The sequence below is a fragment of the Palaemon carinicauda genome, chromosome 11, assembly GCF_036898095.1.
Source record: "Palaemon carinicauda isolate YSFRI2023 chromosome 11, ASM3689809v2, whole genome shotgun sequence".
Lineage (NCBI taxonomy): Eukaryota > Metazoa > Arthropoda > Malacostraca > Decapoda > Palaemonidae > Palaemon > Palaemon carinicauda.
In genome coordinates, this window is record NC_090735.1 from 95719628 (window position 1) to 95737388 (window position 17761).

At 44.5% G+C, this 17761-nt stretch overlaps 1 protein-coding gene across 4 annotated transcripts in view; it reads right to left on the reverse strand.

The window, feature by feature from the left end:
• The window catches only part of LOC137650097 (sideroflexin-2-like), a 101938-nt gene that overhangs the window by 63430 nt on the left and 20747 nt on the right, over window positions 1-17761 (reverse strand). For all 4 annotated transcript variants that reach the window (XM_068383199.1, XM_068383198.1, XM_068383200.1 and 1 more), the window contains exon 2: window positions 12422-12586. In XM_068383199.1, the coding sequence (XP_068239300.1) occupies window positions 12422-12579 (158 nt within the window). In that variant the 5' untranslated portion in view covers window positions 12580-12586. The remainder of the gene's footprint in view (window positions 1-12421; window positions 12587-17761) is intronic.

Genomic DNA, 17761 nt, shown 5'->3' on the forward strand with positions numbered 1-17761 from the left:
GCAACCCCCCACACGGAAAGGAAGCTAGGCTACAAGGGCGTAGTAACACGTAGTAAAAGGGTGAACGACCTCAAGAGAGAGAGAGAGAGAGAGAGAGAGAAAGACATAAGTCAAACTCGATCGCCACCCATAAAATACGCCGTGGTGGCCTAACTGCCGAGGCCTCCACGTAGATATCGTACACTACACACACACATCTGAAAAGGAAACTTACTTATTTCTATACTCAAATATATATACAAACATGAAAACATGTTTACATATATATTGAGTAAAAGAAAAGTAAGCGATTAAGTAAAGACAAAACAGACAATGGCTGCCAAGCGAGGACCAAGACAGAGACGTCTGTCACAGTCCGAGCCAAAAGTGAAAGTGAGTATTCACGTGTGTGTGAGGGGGAGGAGGGGTAGCTAGCTACCACTCCCCTACCCCCCCCCCCGCTAACTAGCGCGGGGGGTAATACACCCTCGTTAAATTCTAATGGCTCGCCATTTCAGCTACGCTAAAAGTAATAACCCATTGTAAATAGCGTGGTTTGTATTTCGGTTACGGAACAAATGTATGTTTACAATAAATAAGGGTGTAAATATATAACCTTACTGCCTTCCTCCAGAAAGAGGGTTCAAATGGAAGGGGAGAATGCATCATTCAGGCTTCCATCCAGCCACAAGATCCGTTGCCGGCATTGCCGGTTTCAGGAATGTGGATGGCAGTCCAAGGGAGGACTGAAGAACCTTCATCAGCAGAAGAGCCTCCCACCGGCTGCCGTCATAGCCGGCACAGCCTTCCCGGAGCCTTGTGTCCATAAAGGACTAAACAGCTGCTATGTAGGAGCCCGGCCGACCCCGCAACCCACCCGGCAAGCGGTGAGATTGCAGGCCAACGGACACAGGATTGCGATAGCTAAGTCATCGCTAAAGGACAGAGAGGGGAAGGAAAAAAGGTCCTGTATCAAGTGTAGAAGGCGGCAGGATTGCCGCCACTTCCACTCAAGAGTGAAACAATATTTCAGTCTCGGCGCCATCCTAGGCGGCAGAAGAATCAACTATTCCTCAGCCTAGGATCTGCCGAGTCTATCAAATGTAGAAGAAGGCGGCAGGATTGCCACCGCCTCCACACAAGAGAGAAACAATATTTCAGTATCAGCGACATCCTAGGCTTAGCCTCCTATGCCGGCAGCTGTAAGCCGGCAGGGGAGTAACTACTCGCCCTGCTGCCGGCAGAAAGACTGAATACTCTGAGGTTTTGTCAAAAACCAAACCCAGGATCTCGCCGGCAGAGGTGGGAGACAGAAAACCCTAGCCTATTCAAGCCGGAGTGAACTACTTTATGGCAAGACCGGATAGGGTTGCCGCCTGCGGCAGCACTCAGAGGGAAGAAGGAATTACCCTTAAATCTCCCAGGAGACAAGTATCGAGTTATATAATTCTAGATGTACTATCTCCCGTTGAATCAATAAAGCGATACACAAGAGTAAACGGGGATAATGTCTGAAAGTATACTACAACGCCTAGGCTAGTTAGCCTAGCGCAAGACAAGATCTTGGTTACCTAAATCGCTGAAACTCTAACGTATACGATCGACAAAAGGAAGAGGAAATTATGCATAAAATATGTATCTTTACTAGTATAATTGTGCCTAAATAGCTTTCATAATTGATTGATTAATTTAAGGTTTTCAGGCATCCTGACATCTAAGGTCATTGATGCCGATATCATTTAGTTTATATATACAAAAAATTTTAAAGAATATTCAATTAAAACCAATAAAGTTGAATGTCATTATAAAAGTTAGATAGTTTTCCAAAGACCTGCTTCTGAAATAAATCTAAAAATGCCACTTGCATAGTAAGAAACATCATGTCCAAGAATCTTGGCAAGGATGAACCTGCCACCCTCACCTCGAGCCTCAAACAAATATCTATTCCTTAAGTTATTATAATTGGGGCATTCGGTCAACAAATGCCTCACTGTTAGAGGTACTAAACAGTCTTCACAATACGGCTGGCGTTGGCCCTTCAGCAGAAACTCATGTGTCAACCGAGTGTGACCAGTACGGAGACGACAAGAGAAATCTCCCATTTTCGGGGCATCTTGTTATACCTCCAAGGAGAATTGACATTTGTTACTTCTCTCATTTTATTGCCATCAAGACTATCCCAGTGCTTTTGCCATTTATTCCAAAGCAATTTCTTGATGTTTGGTAGGAAATCGTTACACGGAATGGGATACCTTCTTGGCAGCAACTTGGATGCAGCATTCTTTGCCAGTGAATCTGCCTTCTCATTCCCAGACACACCTACATGTGCTGGAACCCAACAAAATCTAACTGTTATACCTCTCCGTCCGATAATAAAAAGCCATTCTAAAATATTAAAAACTAGTGTTGCTAGAATTAAAAACTTCTAAAGCTTGAAGGACACTCCTTGCATCACTAAAACTTGTAAAATTACCCTCCTTCTCCAACACTATTTTCTCAATCGCAGGCACCCCTAGAGTGACTAGTTATTCCTACAGGCCTGGAGGACCTTGATGAGAACTTTGAGAGAGTCTTCGAGTCCTTAGATTCCTTCAGAGGAAGGAGGTAGGACTCAAGTATCGAAGGTTTGTCCCTCCTGACTTCCGTCGGTGGTGGAGAACTCTCTGTGCGAGGAGAAACTTCCTCCGAAGGTGGAAGGGAGGAAGTCTGGGCCTAGCGCGACTCCCTTGGCAAAGGTGAGGTAGGAGAGTGTCAAGTGGGAGATACAGGAAGGACGGGCCTCTAAGAACTAACAGGAGTTAGGCCTTGAAGGCCTTACGGGAGTTAGTTTCACCCTAGGGGATGTGGTCACGTCTGAGAATAATCTTTTCCTCTTCAGGGGAAAAAAAGCCAAGGTTCCTCTTGGTAAGTCTGGAGGTTCTGTTGGAAGGGAGGTCACTGAAGAGCGAGATGACATGGCAGGCCCGAAGGCTTGCACGACTACTCTGACCATGGCACCGAACCAAGGCTGCTTAGTGACTGACACACTGTCGGGAAGATCCCTTGAAGGGAAAGGGACCGAAGGATCCCTGTGAGGAGTCTCAACCGATGTTTGCGGTGGTGGGTCCGCCTTTGAAGAGCGAATCTTCGAGATCCTGAACACTTCTGTGGAGCCTCTTCTCCTTTTCCACAGTGGTCGTGCTGTAATGAGTTAGCAGGGAGGGGAATAGGGCGATGGTGACCTGTCCTAATCTCTATTGTGAAGTTCCTTGAGTCTTGAAGCCTGTAGAACCTGGTCTGAGGTTTTGCCCTTTGGAAGGGCGAACATCCACCAACGGGGATCGCGAACGATCCATGGAAGAGTCCAGGACCGAAGTCTGAGGACTAGCGGCAGGGTCGTTAGGAGAAAACCTAGGAACAGGCGAAGGTCAAGGACCAAAAGTCAACTGAAGCGGAGGCTCCTCTGCGGGAAATGGCTGAAGAGCTGAAGAGGTGCCTTTCCACACATGGTGAAGAGCCACCTCTAAGGCAAAGTGGAGGTGAAGCCCTGCATTGAAGATGTCCTCTAGGGACCGGGGGATCAGCAAGCTGACCTTTAGAAGCAGCAGTCCTCCCCAGAGGTGTCTCTATGAGTGAACTACCCCAAGGAAAATAAATTCTCACAGGAGAGACAGAAGAAAGACTAAGTTCCCCCCTTGAAGGATGAACAGGAATGTGGGGAACAGACTGGACAGCAATGGCTGGAGAATCCGAAGGTGTAGGGGCATTGGCAGTGGCCACAAAAGACGTCTCAGACACTACCACGTCGACGCACAACAGAAGATCTAACTCCAAAGTCGACGACGGCTGCGAACTAGCACCACAAATGATGAACCACAGCAAGGAGTCCTTGGAAGGCGGACCCGGAAGCCCCAAGGATGACCACACCTGTAAAAAAGGACACAGAAACGAGGCCTTACATGGGGGGAAGTGGGGCTGCTTCACTAGGGGAAGCAACATCATCTCTCAAGGCCCGGGGTTGGCCGTAAATTGAAGTCTACGCTACTACTCAACGGTCTCCTGGAAGAGACCGAATGAGCAGGAGCTTCGGAGGAAGGTCGGGAAGCGGAAGAAGAGGTCTTGGGTTTTCCCCTTTCGAAGAAACCTTCAAAGGAGAAATATCCTGCTATGATTTCTTCTTCCACCGTCGCCCAAACCTTTCCCAATGGGAGGCAGACCACTCCCAACACTCTCTACACCTGTTACCACCATCACACCTTTGACCTCTGCAGGCAGGACAAAGGGTGTGGTGATCGGTGTCCACGGCTGACAGGAAGGTTCCGCATGACCGACCTTAGAGTCCACTGCAAGTACGCATGGTCGCAGAAGTCAACACACATACACTAATAAAAGAAAAGCACAAACAAAAGTATTAATGGCAGTCCAAATAGGTGAAGGATGAAGAATGGCAACGACCGTACACCATGCGAGCCAAAAGCAAAGTGAGCTAAATCACCGGTGTGTGAGCGGGAGCAGTAGCAAGCTGCCACTCTACCCCTGCTATCTATCGGAATGGGTAGGTAACCCTTGCAAAAATTTTAATGGCTCGTCCTTTCAGCTTCTCTAAAAGTAATAGCCCTAATAAATAGCATAGGTTTGTATTCCAGTTACAGAACAAAGCATCCACTGTGAAGAGCGAAAGGGTTTATATTCATAGCGGAACAAACATCGTTACAGAACCAAACTCTTGTGAAAAAATATTATTCAAAACACTCTTTTCCTTGATTATAGATATAGTACAGTGCTAATTTTACAACTGTATTAAGATAAAATCACAAGACCACAAAGCATACCTGCAACTTTTCCTCCAAACTATACCAGGCAGGATAAAAGGGTTTACAAAATACTTTCCCTCTAAGTACACAGATAGTGTTTAAATAAAATTCAAATAAATAACATTTATATATAGTTACTGTATACAAAATGTTCTTTTCAAAATATTTAAATGAAAACCAGGCTATGGGTCTTTTACACACCCACAATTTATAAAAATGTTATTTTCCTTAGTAAAATAAATTTTTGAATATACTTACCCGATGATCATATAGCTGCATCCCTGCTGCCCGACAGAAAAAATCTACGGGCGGAATACGCCAGCGATCGCTATACAGGTGGGGGTGTACATCAACAGCGCCATCTGTCAAGTAGGTACTCAAGTACTCGATGTCAACATAGAACCAATTTTCTCCTCTGTCCCACTGGTTCTCTATTGGGGAGGAAGGGTGGGTCCTTTAATTTATGATCATCGGGTAAGTATATTCAAAAATTTATTTTACTAAGGAAAATAACATTTTTCAATATCAAACTTACCCGATGATCATATAGCTGATTCACACCCAGGGGGGTGGGTAGAGACCAGCATTACAAGTTGACATTATGAGCTAAGTATTCCGTATTTCCTTTTAGCAGTTATTCAAAATAACAAGCATAAAATAAATAAGTACCTGGTAAGGAAGACGACTTTGAACAATTACTCTGCCTTTTTAAGTACGTCTTCCTTACTGAGCCTCGCGATCCTCAAAGGATGCTGAGCGACTCCTAGGAGCTGAAGTATGAAGGGTTGCAACCCATACTAAAGGTCCTCATCAAAACCTCTAATCTAGGCGCTTCTCAAGAAATGATTTTGACCACCCGCCAAATCAAGTAGGATGCGAAAGGCTTCTTAGCCTTCCGGACAACCCAAAAATATTTCAAGAGAAAGATTAAAAAGGTTCTGGAATTAGGTAATTGTAGTGGTGGAGCCCCCACCACTACTGCACTCGTTGCTACGAATGGTCCCAGAGTGTAGCAGTTCTCGTAAAGAGACTGGACATTCTTAAGATAAAAGACGCGAACACTGATTTGCTTTTCCAATAGGTTGCGTCGAAAATATTTTGCAGAGATCTATTAGTTTAAAGGCCACGGAAGTTGTGACAGTTCTAACTTCGTGTGTCCTTACCTTCAGCCAAGCTTGGTCTTCCTCATTCAGAAGGGAATGAGCTTCTCGTATTAACAGTCTGATAAAATAGGAAAAGAATTCTCTGACATAGGCAAAGATGGATTCTTAATTGAACACCATAAAGCTTCAGACGGGCCTCGTAAAGGTTTTAAAATAGAACTTAAGAGCTCTTACAGGACATAATACTCTTTCTAGTTCATTTCCAACCATACGATAAGTTTGGAATATCGAACGATATTGGTCAAGGCCGAGAAGGCAGCTCGTGTTTGGCTAGAAAACCAAGATGTAGAACATGTAGCCGTTTCGGATGAGAATCCGATGTTCTTGCTGAAGGCATGAATCTCACTGACTCTTTTAGCTGTGGTTAAGCATATCAGTCAAAGAGTCTTAAAGGTGAGATCTTTCAGGGAGGCTGATTGAAGTGGTTCGAACCTGTCTGACATAAGGAATCTTAGAACCACGTCTAAATTCCAACCAGGTGTAACCAAACGACGCTCCTTCGTGGTCTCAAAAGACTTAAGGAGGTCCTGTAGATCTTTATTGTTGGAAAGATCTAAGCCTCTGTGACGGAAGACTGATGCCAACATGCTTCTGTAACCCTTGATAGTAGGAGCTGAAAGAGATCGCTCTTTCCTCAGATATAAGAGGAAGTCAGCTATTTGAGTTACAGAGGTACTGGTCGAGGATATGGATACTGACTTGCACCAGTTTCGGAAGATTTCCCACTTCGATTGGTAGACTCTAAGGGTGGATGTTCTCCTTGCTCTAGCAATCGCTCTGGTTGCCTCCTTCGAAAAACCTCTAGTTCTCGAGAGTCTTTCGATATTCTGAAGGCAGTCAGACGAAGAGCGTGGAGGCCTTGGAGTACAGTGAACCCTCGCTACTTCGCGGTTCGACCATCGCGGATTCACCACTTCGCGGATTTTTTCCATAACCCATATGTATACAGTAATATATATATATATATATATATATGTATGCATGTATTTATGTATATATGTAGGTACTGTATGTATATGTGTATACATATAAATATATATATATATATATATACACACACACACACACACACACACATATATATATATATATATATATATATATATATATATATATATATATATATATATATATATATATATATATATATATATATATATATATATGTATATATATATATATATATATATATATCTATATATCTAAAGTAGGAAGATGTGATTTAGTTCTAAGGGAAAAGTATGGGAAATATGTCTGGGTAATAAGCAAAGCTCTACCTCCAGTTTGTTTCTACATTATGATCAGAGATAAATGTAAACAAAACATTGGTTGCCATTTTTTATCGTGCTTTTTAGCATGTTTAGGAAATGCATGATATAAAATCACCTTTAATATTTGTGCCTGTTTTAGTTTAAAGTACTGTAGTACATGCATTAAGTGTTCTGTACATTAAAGGGTGGTTTGTTAACAGTACTACGTACAAGGGAAGGTTTTAAAAGTCTGAATATACATGTTGAATAAACAGGTAAATATGGTGTCACTACTTCGCGGATTTTCACCTATCGCGGCCGCGACTGGAACCTATCTACCGCGATAAACGAGGGTTCACTGTACCTTCTTTACGCGTGGCAGACGTAGCAGGTCCACCCTTAGGGGAAGAGTTCTGGGAACGTCTACTAGCCATCGAAGTACCTCGGTAAGTTATTCTCTCGCGGGCCAGAGTCAACTTTGTCCCTTCGTGAGAGGCGAACTTCTGCAGTACCTTGTTGACAATCTAGAACGGAGGGAATGCATATAGATCTAGATGAGACCAATCTAGTGAAAGGCATCTATAAGAACTACTGCTGGGTCCGGGATAGGTGAGCAAAGGATTGAGAGCTTCTTGGACATCGAGATTGCGAAGAGATCTATGGTTGGCTGGCCCCAGGTGACCCAAAGTCTCTCGCATAAATCCTTGTGGAGGTCCAATGTGTTGGAATTATTGTCCCTTCCTACTGAGACAATCTGCTAAGACATTCAAGTTGCCTTGGATGAAACTCGTTACTAGTGAAAAGTCTAGACCTGTTGAACAGGAGAGGAGGTCACTTGCGAACTCGTACCATGTCAGAGAGTAGGTCCCTCCTTGCTAGGAGATGTACATCAAAGCACGGAGTTGACCGTGTTCACCTCTACCACTTTGCCTTGAAGGAGAGACCTGAAGCTTTTCCAGGTCAGACGTACTGCCAGAAGCTTCTTGCAGTTGAAATGCATTGTCCTTTGACTCGAGTTCCATAATCCCGAGCATTCCCTACCGCTTAAGGACGCACCCCAGCCTACGTCCGATGCGTCTGAGAAGAGAACGTGGTTGGGAGTCTGAACAGTCAGGGGAAGACCCTTTCAAAGGTTGATAAAGTCCTTTCATCAAGTCAGACCAGACTATCTTTCCGGAAACCGGGATCGAGACCGCTTCTAGCGTCTTGTCCTTTTCCAGTGAAGAGCTAGATGATACCGAAGAGGAGGGAGGTGTAGTCTTCCAAGAGACACCAATTGAACCACGGATGACAGTGTCCTAACCAGACTCATCCACAGCCTGACAGGGCAGTGTTCCTTCTTCAGCATCTTCTGGATGGATAGCATGGCTGGGGGATGATCGTCTTGTTCAGCCATGTCCCCATCAGAGGGTTCCTCATCCGAAACTGATGAGGAAACGGCAACGGAGTGGGCAACGTCTGACTCGCTGAATCCGGTCGCACTGGTGGATGCGTGACGGAGCCGGACACAAGATCATGGTACTGCTGCACAGTCTGTGAACTGTCAACCATGGGGACGCGAGGAAGTACAGCGACAACCCGAAACTGTCTAGACTGTCTGGGTTGTGCAGACAACCCCCTACCGGGTTGCTGAGGTTGCCGCACTGCGTCACAACAAGTCACCTCTGCTGGTTGTTGAACGTCTTCCTAGTGACACACTGAACGTCCACAACCACCTCCGAGAGTTGCTTAACGTCAACGTGCGACTGGCAACCCACACTGGGTCGCACCGGTGGAGGAACCATCTCAACTGGCGGACGTGAGTAGGATACCTCAGCGTCAACAGGGCGTACAACCAACCGGTAGGAAGGTTGTTGGCTAGAAGGTTCCTCTCCGTAAAAAATCCTCTAACAAGAACTAAGCTTGGACTGCATGTCTTGCAACAAAGCCCATTAGGGTCTATGGGAGCAGGTGTGGCAACAGACGGGATTAGCGACTGAAGCGGAACCATTTACCATCCCTGGAAGCATGTTATGCTTTAATTAAAGTCCATAGGAGGCTAAGCAGCTTAAGGCTCCTCTCCAAATGACAGAGTCCTCAAGGGAATATCAGAAGGAGGGAGAACAGCACTTTCTCATCTACAGGAACCATGTCCGAGAAAGGCTAGGTTATCTCAGTGAGGGTTTCACTGGTGCATAAGCAGCAGACCAGAAGGCAACTTTATGTAACTGCTCGACAGTCTGTGAACTGTCAAAAACTGAACTGTCAACCACAACAGGAGCGTGAGGACATACAGCACTGGTGCATAGTAGCAGACCAGAAGGCAACGTCATGTAACTGCTTGACAGTCTGTGAGCTGGCAACAACCAAAGCTGTGTGGGGAAGCCTCAACTCCTGACTGACTAGTCTGCTGCGGGCGAGTGGCGGTAACCACAGTGGTTTGCGGAGGCTGACACACCGTGTCAAAACACGGCAGCTTGTGGTAGCTCACGCACGGCAACGGAGTGCTCCGTGTGTCTGTGGGAGTCAGCATGCGTCTGGCAGGGTCGACTGCGCATGGGTGGAGGAGCTCTCACAACAAGAGTGTGGGAGCAGGCAGCCATGCTGGGCGCACAACCGTGGCAGGCTGTAGGCCAACGGGTGCATCGTCAACCTTCTCCGCAGTCGGAGTGTGGGAGCTGGCAACAACAAAAGCGGAGTGCTGGAGCGTGGGAGGGACTGCCGTGGGTTGCGGAGCATGCCGCATTGTGTCAAAACACGGCAGCTTTACAGCACCTTCCCACTGCTGATGCGGTAGCTCACGCATGTCAACGGAGGGTGCAGCATGAACATGCGTCTGGCAGGGTCGACTGCGCATCGGTGGTGGAGCTCTCACAGGTGGAGTGTGGGAGCAGGCAGCCGCAGTATCTGCTGAGCGCACAACCGTGGTAGGTTGTAGGTTAACAGGTGCAGTGTCAACCTTCTCAGCACGATACTCCTGCATGAAGGAAGCAAGCTGAGACTGCATAGTCTGCAGCATGGACCACTAGGGTCTATAAAAGACGGCAACAAACGGAGCTACTGTCCGTTGTGACTGAGGGTCTAAAACAGCTGGTGCGGCAACAGACGGAGTTACTGCCTGTTGCGGTACCACCTTGCCTCTCTTGGGAGGTGTGCAGTCGTCGGATGACTGCAGCGAGTCCGAACTGACCCAGTGGCTACACCTAGGCCGTTGGACTTGCGCGGAAGGGACCGACTTGCACTAAAAAGCTGCAAGATTTGGTCCATGGTTTCTGCGAGAAACCTCTTCCGCAGACGAGGAATAAATGGGCTCTCTCGTCTTTGTGTGGGTGGGGCGATCACGTCGGCAACGTGTGTAGATACACCCGAAACCACCGAGGGAAACGTCTGTTCGTCAATCAAGGCCTGTGGAACCCATAAGTCCTTCGACATTACTTCTCCCCTGGGCTTGGGAGCTTGTAAGAGGTATCGGACTAGGTGAACAACTGGCACGAACAGACGAACCCTCGAACGCAACACTGTAACACTTTGCGCATATCACTTTATCACTTTTGATTTTCTGTTAGCACTTATTTCACTGAAATCGAAACTTTAACTGATTTCTATCTGAAACACGCAATCCTATCCTTCATTAAAAGGTAGTAATTGCGAAAACAGTTTACAATGCAACAGAAAAACATAATTAAAGATAAAGAATTCAGTGGCTGGAAAAGAGACTAAACACTAGATCAAATAAACTACGTTTAAAATCTCTCACCACATAAAGCCTGGGAACAAGAATAAAACTCTAGAAACGTTGTACCTTCTTCCCCTACAGCGACTAGGGAGAAGAGTAAAAAAAAAAAAAAACGAGAACAACGTTACCCGCTTGAACGAAACGTTTATTCTCCTCTCTCTCCCTCCGTCTCTATCTCTCTCTCTCTTCTCTCTCGACTTAGAACCTGAGAGAAGAGCCCAAATATATATCGTTAAAACATATTATTTGCTAAAGGAAAAAACTGAAAGGTTTCCCAAATAAAAAGTTCCTTTATTAGAATTTAAACCATTTAAGCTAAGAAAGAATGAACGAAATGCTAGAATCGGTTTACTCTTACTGCAACGTGAAACCGTGAAATACTCTCTCTCTATCGTAACGATAGAGCGCATGTTGAACGTTCTGAACGTTAACAACTGCGGAGACTAAACTAAACGTTAGTTCATCTTTGAAAACAGTACGAGACTTATCAAAGAAATTCTTTCAAAAACATTAAAATTAAAAGAGTATAAATTCTTAAAAGGTAAATACGAAATGACGGGCTCAATGTTAATTAACTTCGGTTCCAAATAAGGACCGCCTACTGTTAGGAAAGGTCGCATATAAACAAACATAAAAATTAATTTTTATAAGTTTATAATAAATGGAAAGTTAATCGAAGAGGCCTATAAAGGCGGAGAGATATAAAATAAATAGATCTATAACTTGTTAAGCAAAATTACCAAAAACCTAAACACACTTCCGTCTAAGGGAAGGGTCGGCCATTTAAAAGTGAATGAGAGTCCATACTCTCTTCGTCACCAACACTTCCGTCTAAGGGAAGGGTCGGCCATAATTAAATCTATCCAAAACGAGTTCAAGTTTTGAAATGAAGATAAAACCCCTGCATAGCGAAAGCTCAAAACTGGAATAGTGTACTTCACCAATTCGTTGTGAAAACAAATCCAGTTAGGGACGGCGTATTTAGTAGGTCTTGCCTGTGGCACGACAGAGGGAAAATTGGTTCTATGTTGACATCGAGTACTTGAGTACCTACTTGACAGATGGCGCTGTTGATGTACACCCCCACCTGTATAGCGATCGCTGGCGTATTCCGCCCGTAGATTTTTTCTGTCGGGCAGCAGGGATGCAGCTATATGATCATCGGGTAAGTTTGATATTGAAAATTATAAAATCCCAATATCTGCAAGTGTACCTTAGTCTAAGATATATTTAGCTAACACTCTTAAACCCACAGAGATAAAGGACATGCAACAGCTATGTTTGCTGTTTTCAAGTTGTCCAAGCTCACATACCCCTGATCATATTCCAAGTTATTAAATTACACCAGACAATAATCTAGATTGAATAAAGATTTTAAATGGGCAACAAATACTAAATAATTAGTATACGGTAATTTCACAGGAATTTTTTTTCACAATCATTAATTGAATCAAATCTACTTGTAAAGCACTGATACTATCCATGTGAATACTGTAATTATAATTACTGTAGTGGACTTACCTGTATTTTGCTAGAAGTTCTTTGGCATCATCGAGTGCTTTGTCTGACTTGAAGCACAATCGCCAGTCAGTAATTTCCATGAAGTGTCTTATTCGGCCACTAAATGTCGATTGATCATACCTAGGTACATCCAAATTAATACGATTTTCTGCTACCATTTTGATCCTGAAAAATGATACCAATTCTTCATGATATCTGGGATATATGGTAATGTTGACAAAAAATATAAATAACTTAGGTAAGTTACGACACCTTATGATGAAAAATTACATCCCAACTAAATTTCTACATAAATATTGTAACAATAGCGTATGACAACAATGAAATTCCTCAACTCTTTTTACAGAAGCAATCTAAGTCATTTTAATTTGATACTACATGAATGCAAACCATTTTTCTTCAATAGAAATATGCTTTCAGCAATGCTAGATACAGCTGTTGAAACTTTAACTAGGTTGCTTCAAGTTACAGTGAACCCTCGTTTATCGCGGTAGATAGGTTCCAGACGCGGCCGCAATAGGTGAAAATCCGCGAAGTAGTGACACCATATTTACCTATTTATTCAACATGTATATTCAGACTTTTAAAACCTTCCCTTGTGCGTAGTACTGTTAACAAACTACCCTTTAATGTACAGAACACTTAATGCATGTACTACAGTACCCTAAACTAAAACAGGCACAAATATTAAAGGCAATTTTATATCATGCGTTTCCTAAACACGCTAAAAAGCACGTTAAAAAATGGCAACCAATGTTTTGTTTACATTTATCTCTGATCATAATGAAGAAACAAACTGGAGGTAGAGCTTTGCTTATTACCCAGACATATTGTATTTCCCATACCATTCCCTTAGAACTACATCACATCTTCCTACTTTAGATATATATATATATATATATATATATATATATATATATATATATATATATATATATATATATATATATATATATATATATATATATATACTGTATATATATATATATATATATATATATATATATGTGTGTGTGTGTATATATATATATATATATATATATACAGTATATATTTATATGTATACACATATACATACCTACATATATACATACATACATATATACATAAATACATGCATACATATATATATATATATATGTTACTGTATATATATGGGTTATGGAAAAAATCCGCGAAGTGGTGAATCCGCGATGGTCGAACCGCGAAGTAGCGAGGGTTCACTGTACGGTGCTACTATAGCGTGAGGTCTACCACACTATAGCGTGAGATCTACCTCCCGTTAGCACTATAGCGTGAGGTCTACTGATGAGTTATTCATCCCTCGTAGATAAAACACATTTCATACATTTGTTTAAGCAATAAACACCTAATTTAAACATATCTTAGAAATGACTTACATAGATAATTGGATTTCTGATTACATTAAAAAAAAGGAATAAAGGTAAAAATAAACATGTTATTATATGTTTCCATACATTTATTCTAGCGATACACTCTTCGTACATCAAACATGTTATCATATATTTCCATGCATTTATTCTAGCGATACACTCTTCGTACATCAGACATGGTATCATATATTTCCATACATTTATTCTAGCGATACACTCTTCGTACATCAAACAGGTTATCATATATTTCCATACATTTATTCTAGCGATACACTCTTCTTCCATCAAACAGGTTAATCTAGCAATACACACTTCGTACATCTTCTAAGAATGACACAAATAGATCATTGGATTTTTTCTCATCACCTTCCAGCAAAAATTATCAAGATGAGACTGGAACAGCTGACGACCAATACCTCGCATTCTCTTCAGAATTATCGTTTTAGCGTCCAACCACGATCGCTCAATTGATATCTCTTTTAGGCCGAGGGAAAAACTGATTTAGGAGCTCCATTTGCTTCCTTTTCTATGGACAGGTCACGTTTTTGATGGATTTGGGCAGTTCACATATTCGATGGTTAGGTGCGGTCCTCTGGGACGCTGGTCACGCGGTAGACCTCACCCTCCACCGGGGTAGGCAACATATGGCGGTAGACCTCACGCTATAGTAGCACCCACTGTACTGCTAGGTGGCAGGAAAGTCCCACCCATCCAACAGGCCACCAAGCCCTAACACTCCTTTAAAAATAACAAATTTTGAAATAATTTGTATTTTTCCTAACATACAAACCTGAAGCTATTCATTAGGGTATTACTTTTGGCAACGCTGAAAACCAGCCAAGACAATTTTAGTGAGGGATAATTACCCCATCCGCTAGTTAGCGGGAGGGGGTTGGGGTAGACTAGCTACCCCGCTCACTCACACCTGTCAGTTGAGTAACCACTTTTGCTTTCTGGCAGGACTTCAAGGGGGACAGGGTGGCGGGCCAATTTGTATAAATAGCTTCAGAAAAAATACAAATTATTTCCAAATTTGTTATTTGTTCCGACACAGATACAAACCTTCGCTATTTATTAGGGTGACTTACTCTTAGGAGGGAGGAAGTCCTTACCAACTGACCTTGGTCATGACCCAGGGTCCTCTCTATTTCGATCTGTGATCGATAGTAGAGGGAACCCTACCCTCGCTAAAAAGAGAGAGTCGTAGCTTGTCTTCACGTAGGAACTCGAGGATTCTAAGACATATCCAATACCCTCCCTCAAGAGGTATTGGTGACGTAACAAAGTATTCATTCATACCCAGGATGCACAAGGAAAATTATTCTTACCTGCAGAGAGGTGGGGTCAGCTATGCTTCAGTCTTGCGGAGCTATTTCCCCCAAGGGGGGAGAAGGAGAAAGAAAGTAGTGAGCCAGACATTCTTTTTATTCACCCTAGACTAACCCGGGTAACCTCAGCCCTCAACCCTCTGCTACTTGTCCATTAAGGAGGCTGAGGCATTAGATCACTTGTTGTGCGGCCACCACAGGACCAATGGAGAAGGTTTCCATGCTCCTGTGGGTTACGTCTTTCAGGTAGTGGGCTGTGAAGGTAGTCTGACGCTTCCACACGCCCGCTTGCAATACCTGTGCCACAGAAAAATTTTTCTTGAATGCCAGAGACGTTACAATGCCTCTGACGTCATGAGCTCTGGGTCGGTTGGACAGAGGAGGATCTGGATATAGAGCGTATTCGATTACTTTCCTTATCCAGGAGGAAATAGTATTCCTCGTGACCCTCCTCTTGACCTTCCCCGTGCTGACAAAAAGTGCTTGTGCACGGGGGCAAGCTTTTGCTGTTCTTTTTAAGTAACACCTCAGACTCCTCACTGAACATAGTAACAGTTGGTCTGGATCTTCGGTTACAGAACGAAGACTCTCTATCCAAAATGGGACGAACCTGGAGTCCGGCACACCTGGATTTTGAGACTTAGCTACAAACTCAGGGTCGAAGTTGAGGATTACTTCCCCCATCTCCTAGAGTGGGAGACATCAGCAGATAGACCATTAAGTTCGCTGACTCTCTTGGCCGAAGCCAAAGAGAGCAGGACACCGTCTTCCACGGGAGGTGGCGATCGGAGGCCTGGCGTAGTGGTTCATAGGGGAAGCCCTTCAGAGACCTGAGGACCCGAACCATGTTCCAAGGGGGAGGTCTTAGCTCTGCCTGGGGGCAAGTAAGCTCGTAACTGCGTATGAGCAAAGAGAGTTCCAACGAGGAAGAAATATTGACTCCTTTCAGTCTAAAGGCGAGACTCAAAGCTGAGCGGTAGCCTTTGACTGCTGAGACTCAAAGCTGAGCGGTAGCCTTTGACTGCCGAGACTCAAAGCTGAGCGGTAGCCTTTGACTGCCGAGACCGAGAAAAGCTTTTCTTCCCGAAGGTATACAAGAAACTCTGCTATGGTTGGAACAGAGGCATCGAGGGGAGAGATACCCCTTTCACGACACCAACCACAGAAAACTGACCACTTCGCCTGGTAGACTGCCTCTGGGGATCTCCTGAGGTGTCCAGCCATTCTTTTCGCAACCGGTTGCGAAAAGCCTCTTTGTGTGAGGAGCTGCTGGATAGTCTCCAGGCGTGAAGTCGAAGCAAGGCTATGGCTCTGTGAAAGATGTTGGCATGTGGTTGTTTGAGGAGGTCGTGTTGTGGAGGAAGCTCCCTTGGGATCTCCGTGAGGAGATGCAGAAGGTCCGGGAACCATTCTGCGTGATGCCATAGCAGAGCTAGGAGGGTCATTTGCAATTTGTTGCTTGCTCGTACCTAGTTGAGGACTTTTGTCATCAGACAGAACGGGAGAAACGCGTAAGAGTCCAGGTTTATCAACCGTTGTTGAAAAGCATCTTGCCAAAGAGCTTGGGGATCCGGGACTGGGGAGCAGTACAACGGGAGTCTGAAATTCAGGGCCGTTGCGAACAGATCCAAAGTCGGGGAACCCCACAAAGTCAGGACTTTGTTGGCTCTCAGAGGATTCAAAGACCACTCGGTGCCAACTATCTGAGTCGCTCTGCTCAGCTTGTCTGCTAGCACATTCTGCTTGCCCGGAATGAAGCGGGCTGATAGAGTCACCGAGTTGTCTTCTGTCCATCTGAGTATCTCTACTGCAAGATGGCACAGCTGCTGCAAAAAGGTACTGCCCTGTTTGCTTAGATTAGCTACTACCGTGGTGTTGTCGCTCATCAGCACCACGGAGTGCCCCGCCAGGACCTGGTGGAACTCTTTGAGGGCCAGAAAGGCTGCCCTAATCTCTAAGAGATTTATGTGCTGGTACCTTTCTGATTTGGACCATTGGCCGGAGATGTAATGGTGCAGCACGTGAGCCCCCACCAGCATCAATTCCGGCGGAGAGATGAGAAGATCGACCCCTTTGCAGAGGTTCTGCTCAGCCAGCCACAACCTGAGGTCCGACTGTTCCTCTAGCCCTATGCGGACTAGGTGATCCCGGAATCGGAGTGCTGTTTCCATTGGGATTTTAGTCGCCACTGGAGGGATCTCATCCTGAGGCAACTGTTGGAGACCAGTCAGGTCAGGGAAGAGAGGTGACAGATAAGGAGAAGCCGATCCTGCACCGGGAGCTCTTCCCGACTGAGGAAGACCTGTGCTATCTCCCTCAGTCTCTGGATCCTTTCGTCTGATGGAAACGCTTTGTGCCTTAGGGTGTCCAATCGCATGCCTAGGTATACCAGTTCTTGAGAGGGGAGCAGTTGAGATTTCTCAAGGTTTACCACGATCCCCAGATCCTGGCAAAACCTTAGAAGCTCGTCTCGGTGGCAGAGAAAGGCCGCCTCCGAGTCTGCCAGAATCAGCCAGTCGTCCAAGTATCTTAGGAGACGGATGCCGACTCTGTGAGCCAAAGATGATACTAGGGCGAAAACTCTCGTGAATACCTGGGGTGCTGTGGAAAGACCGAAA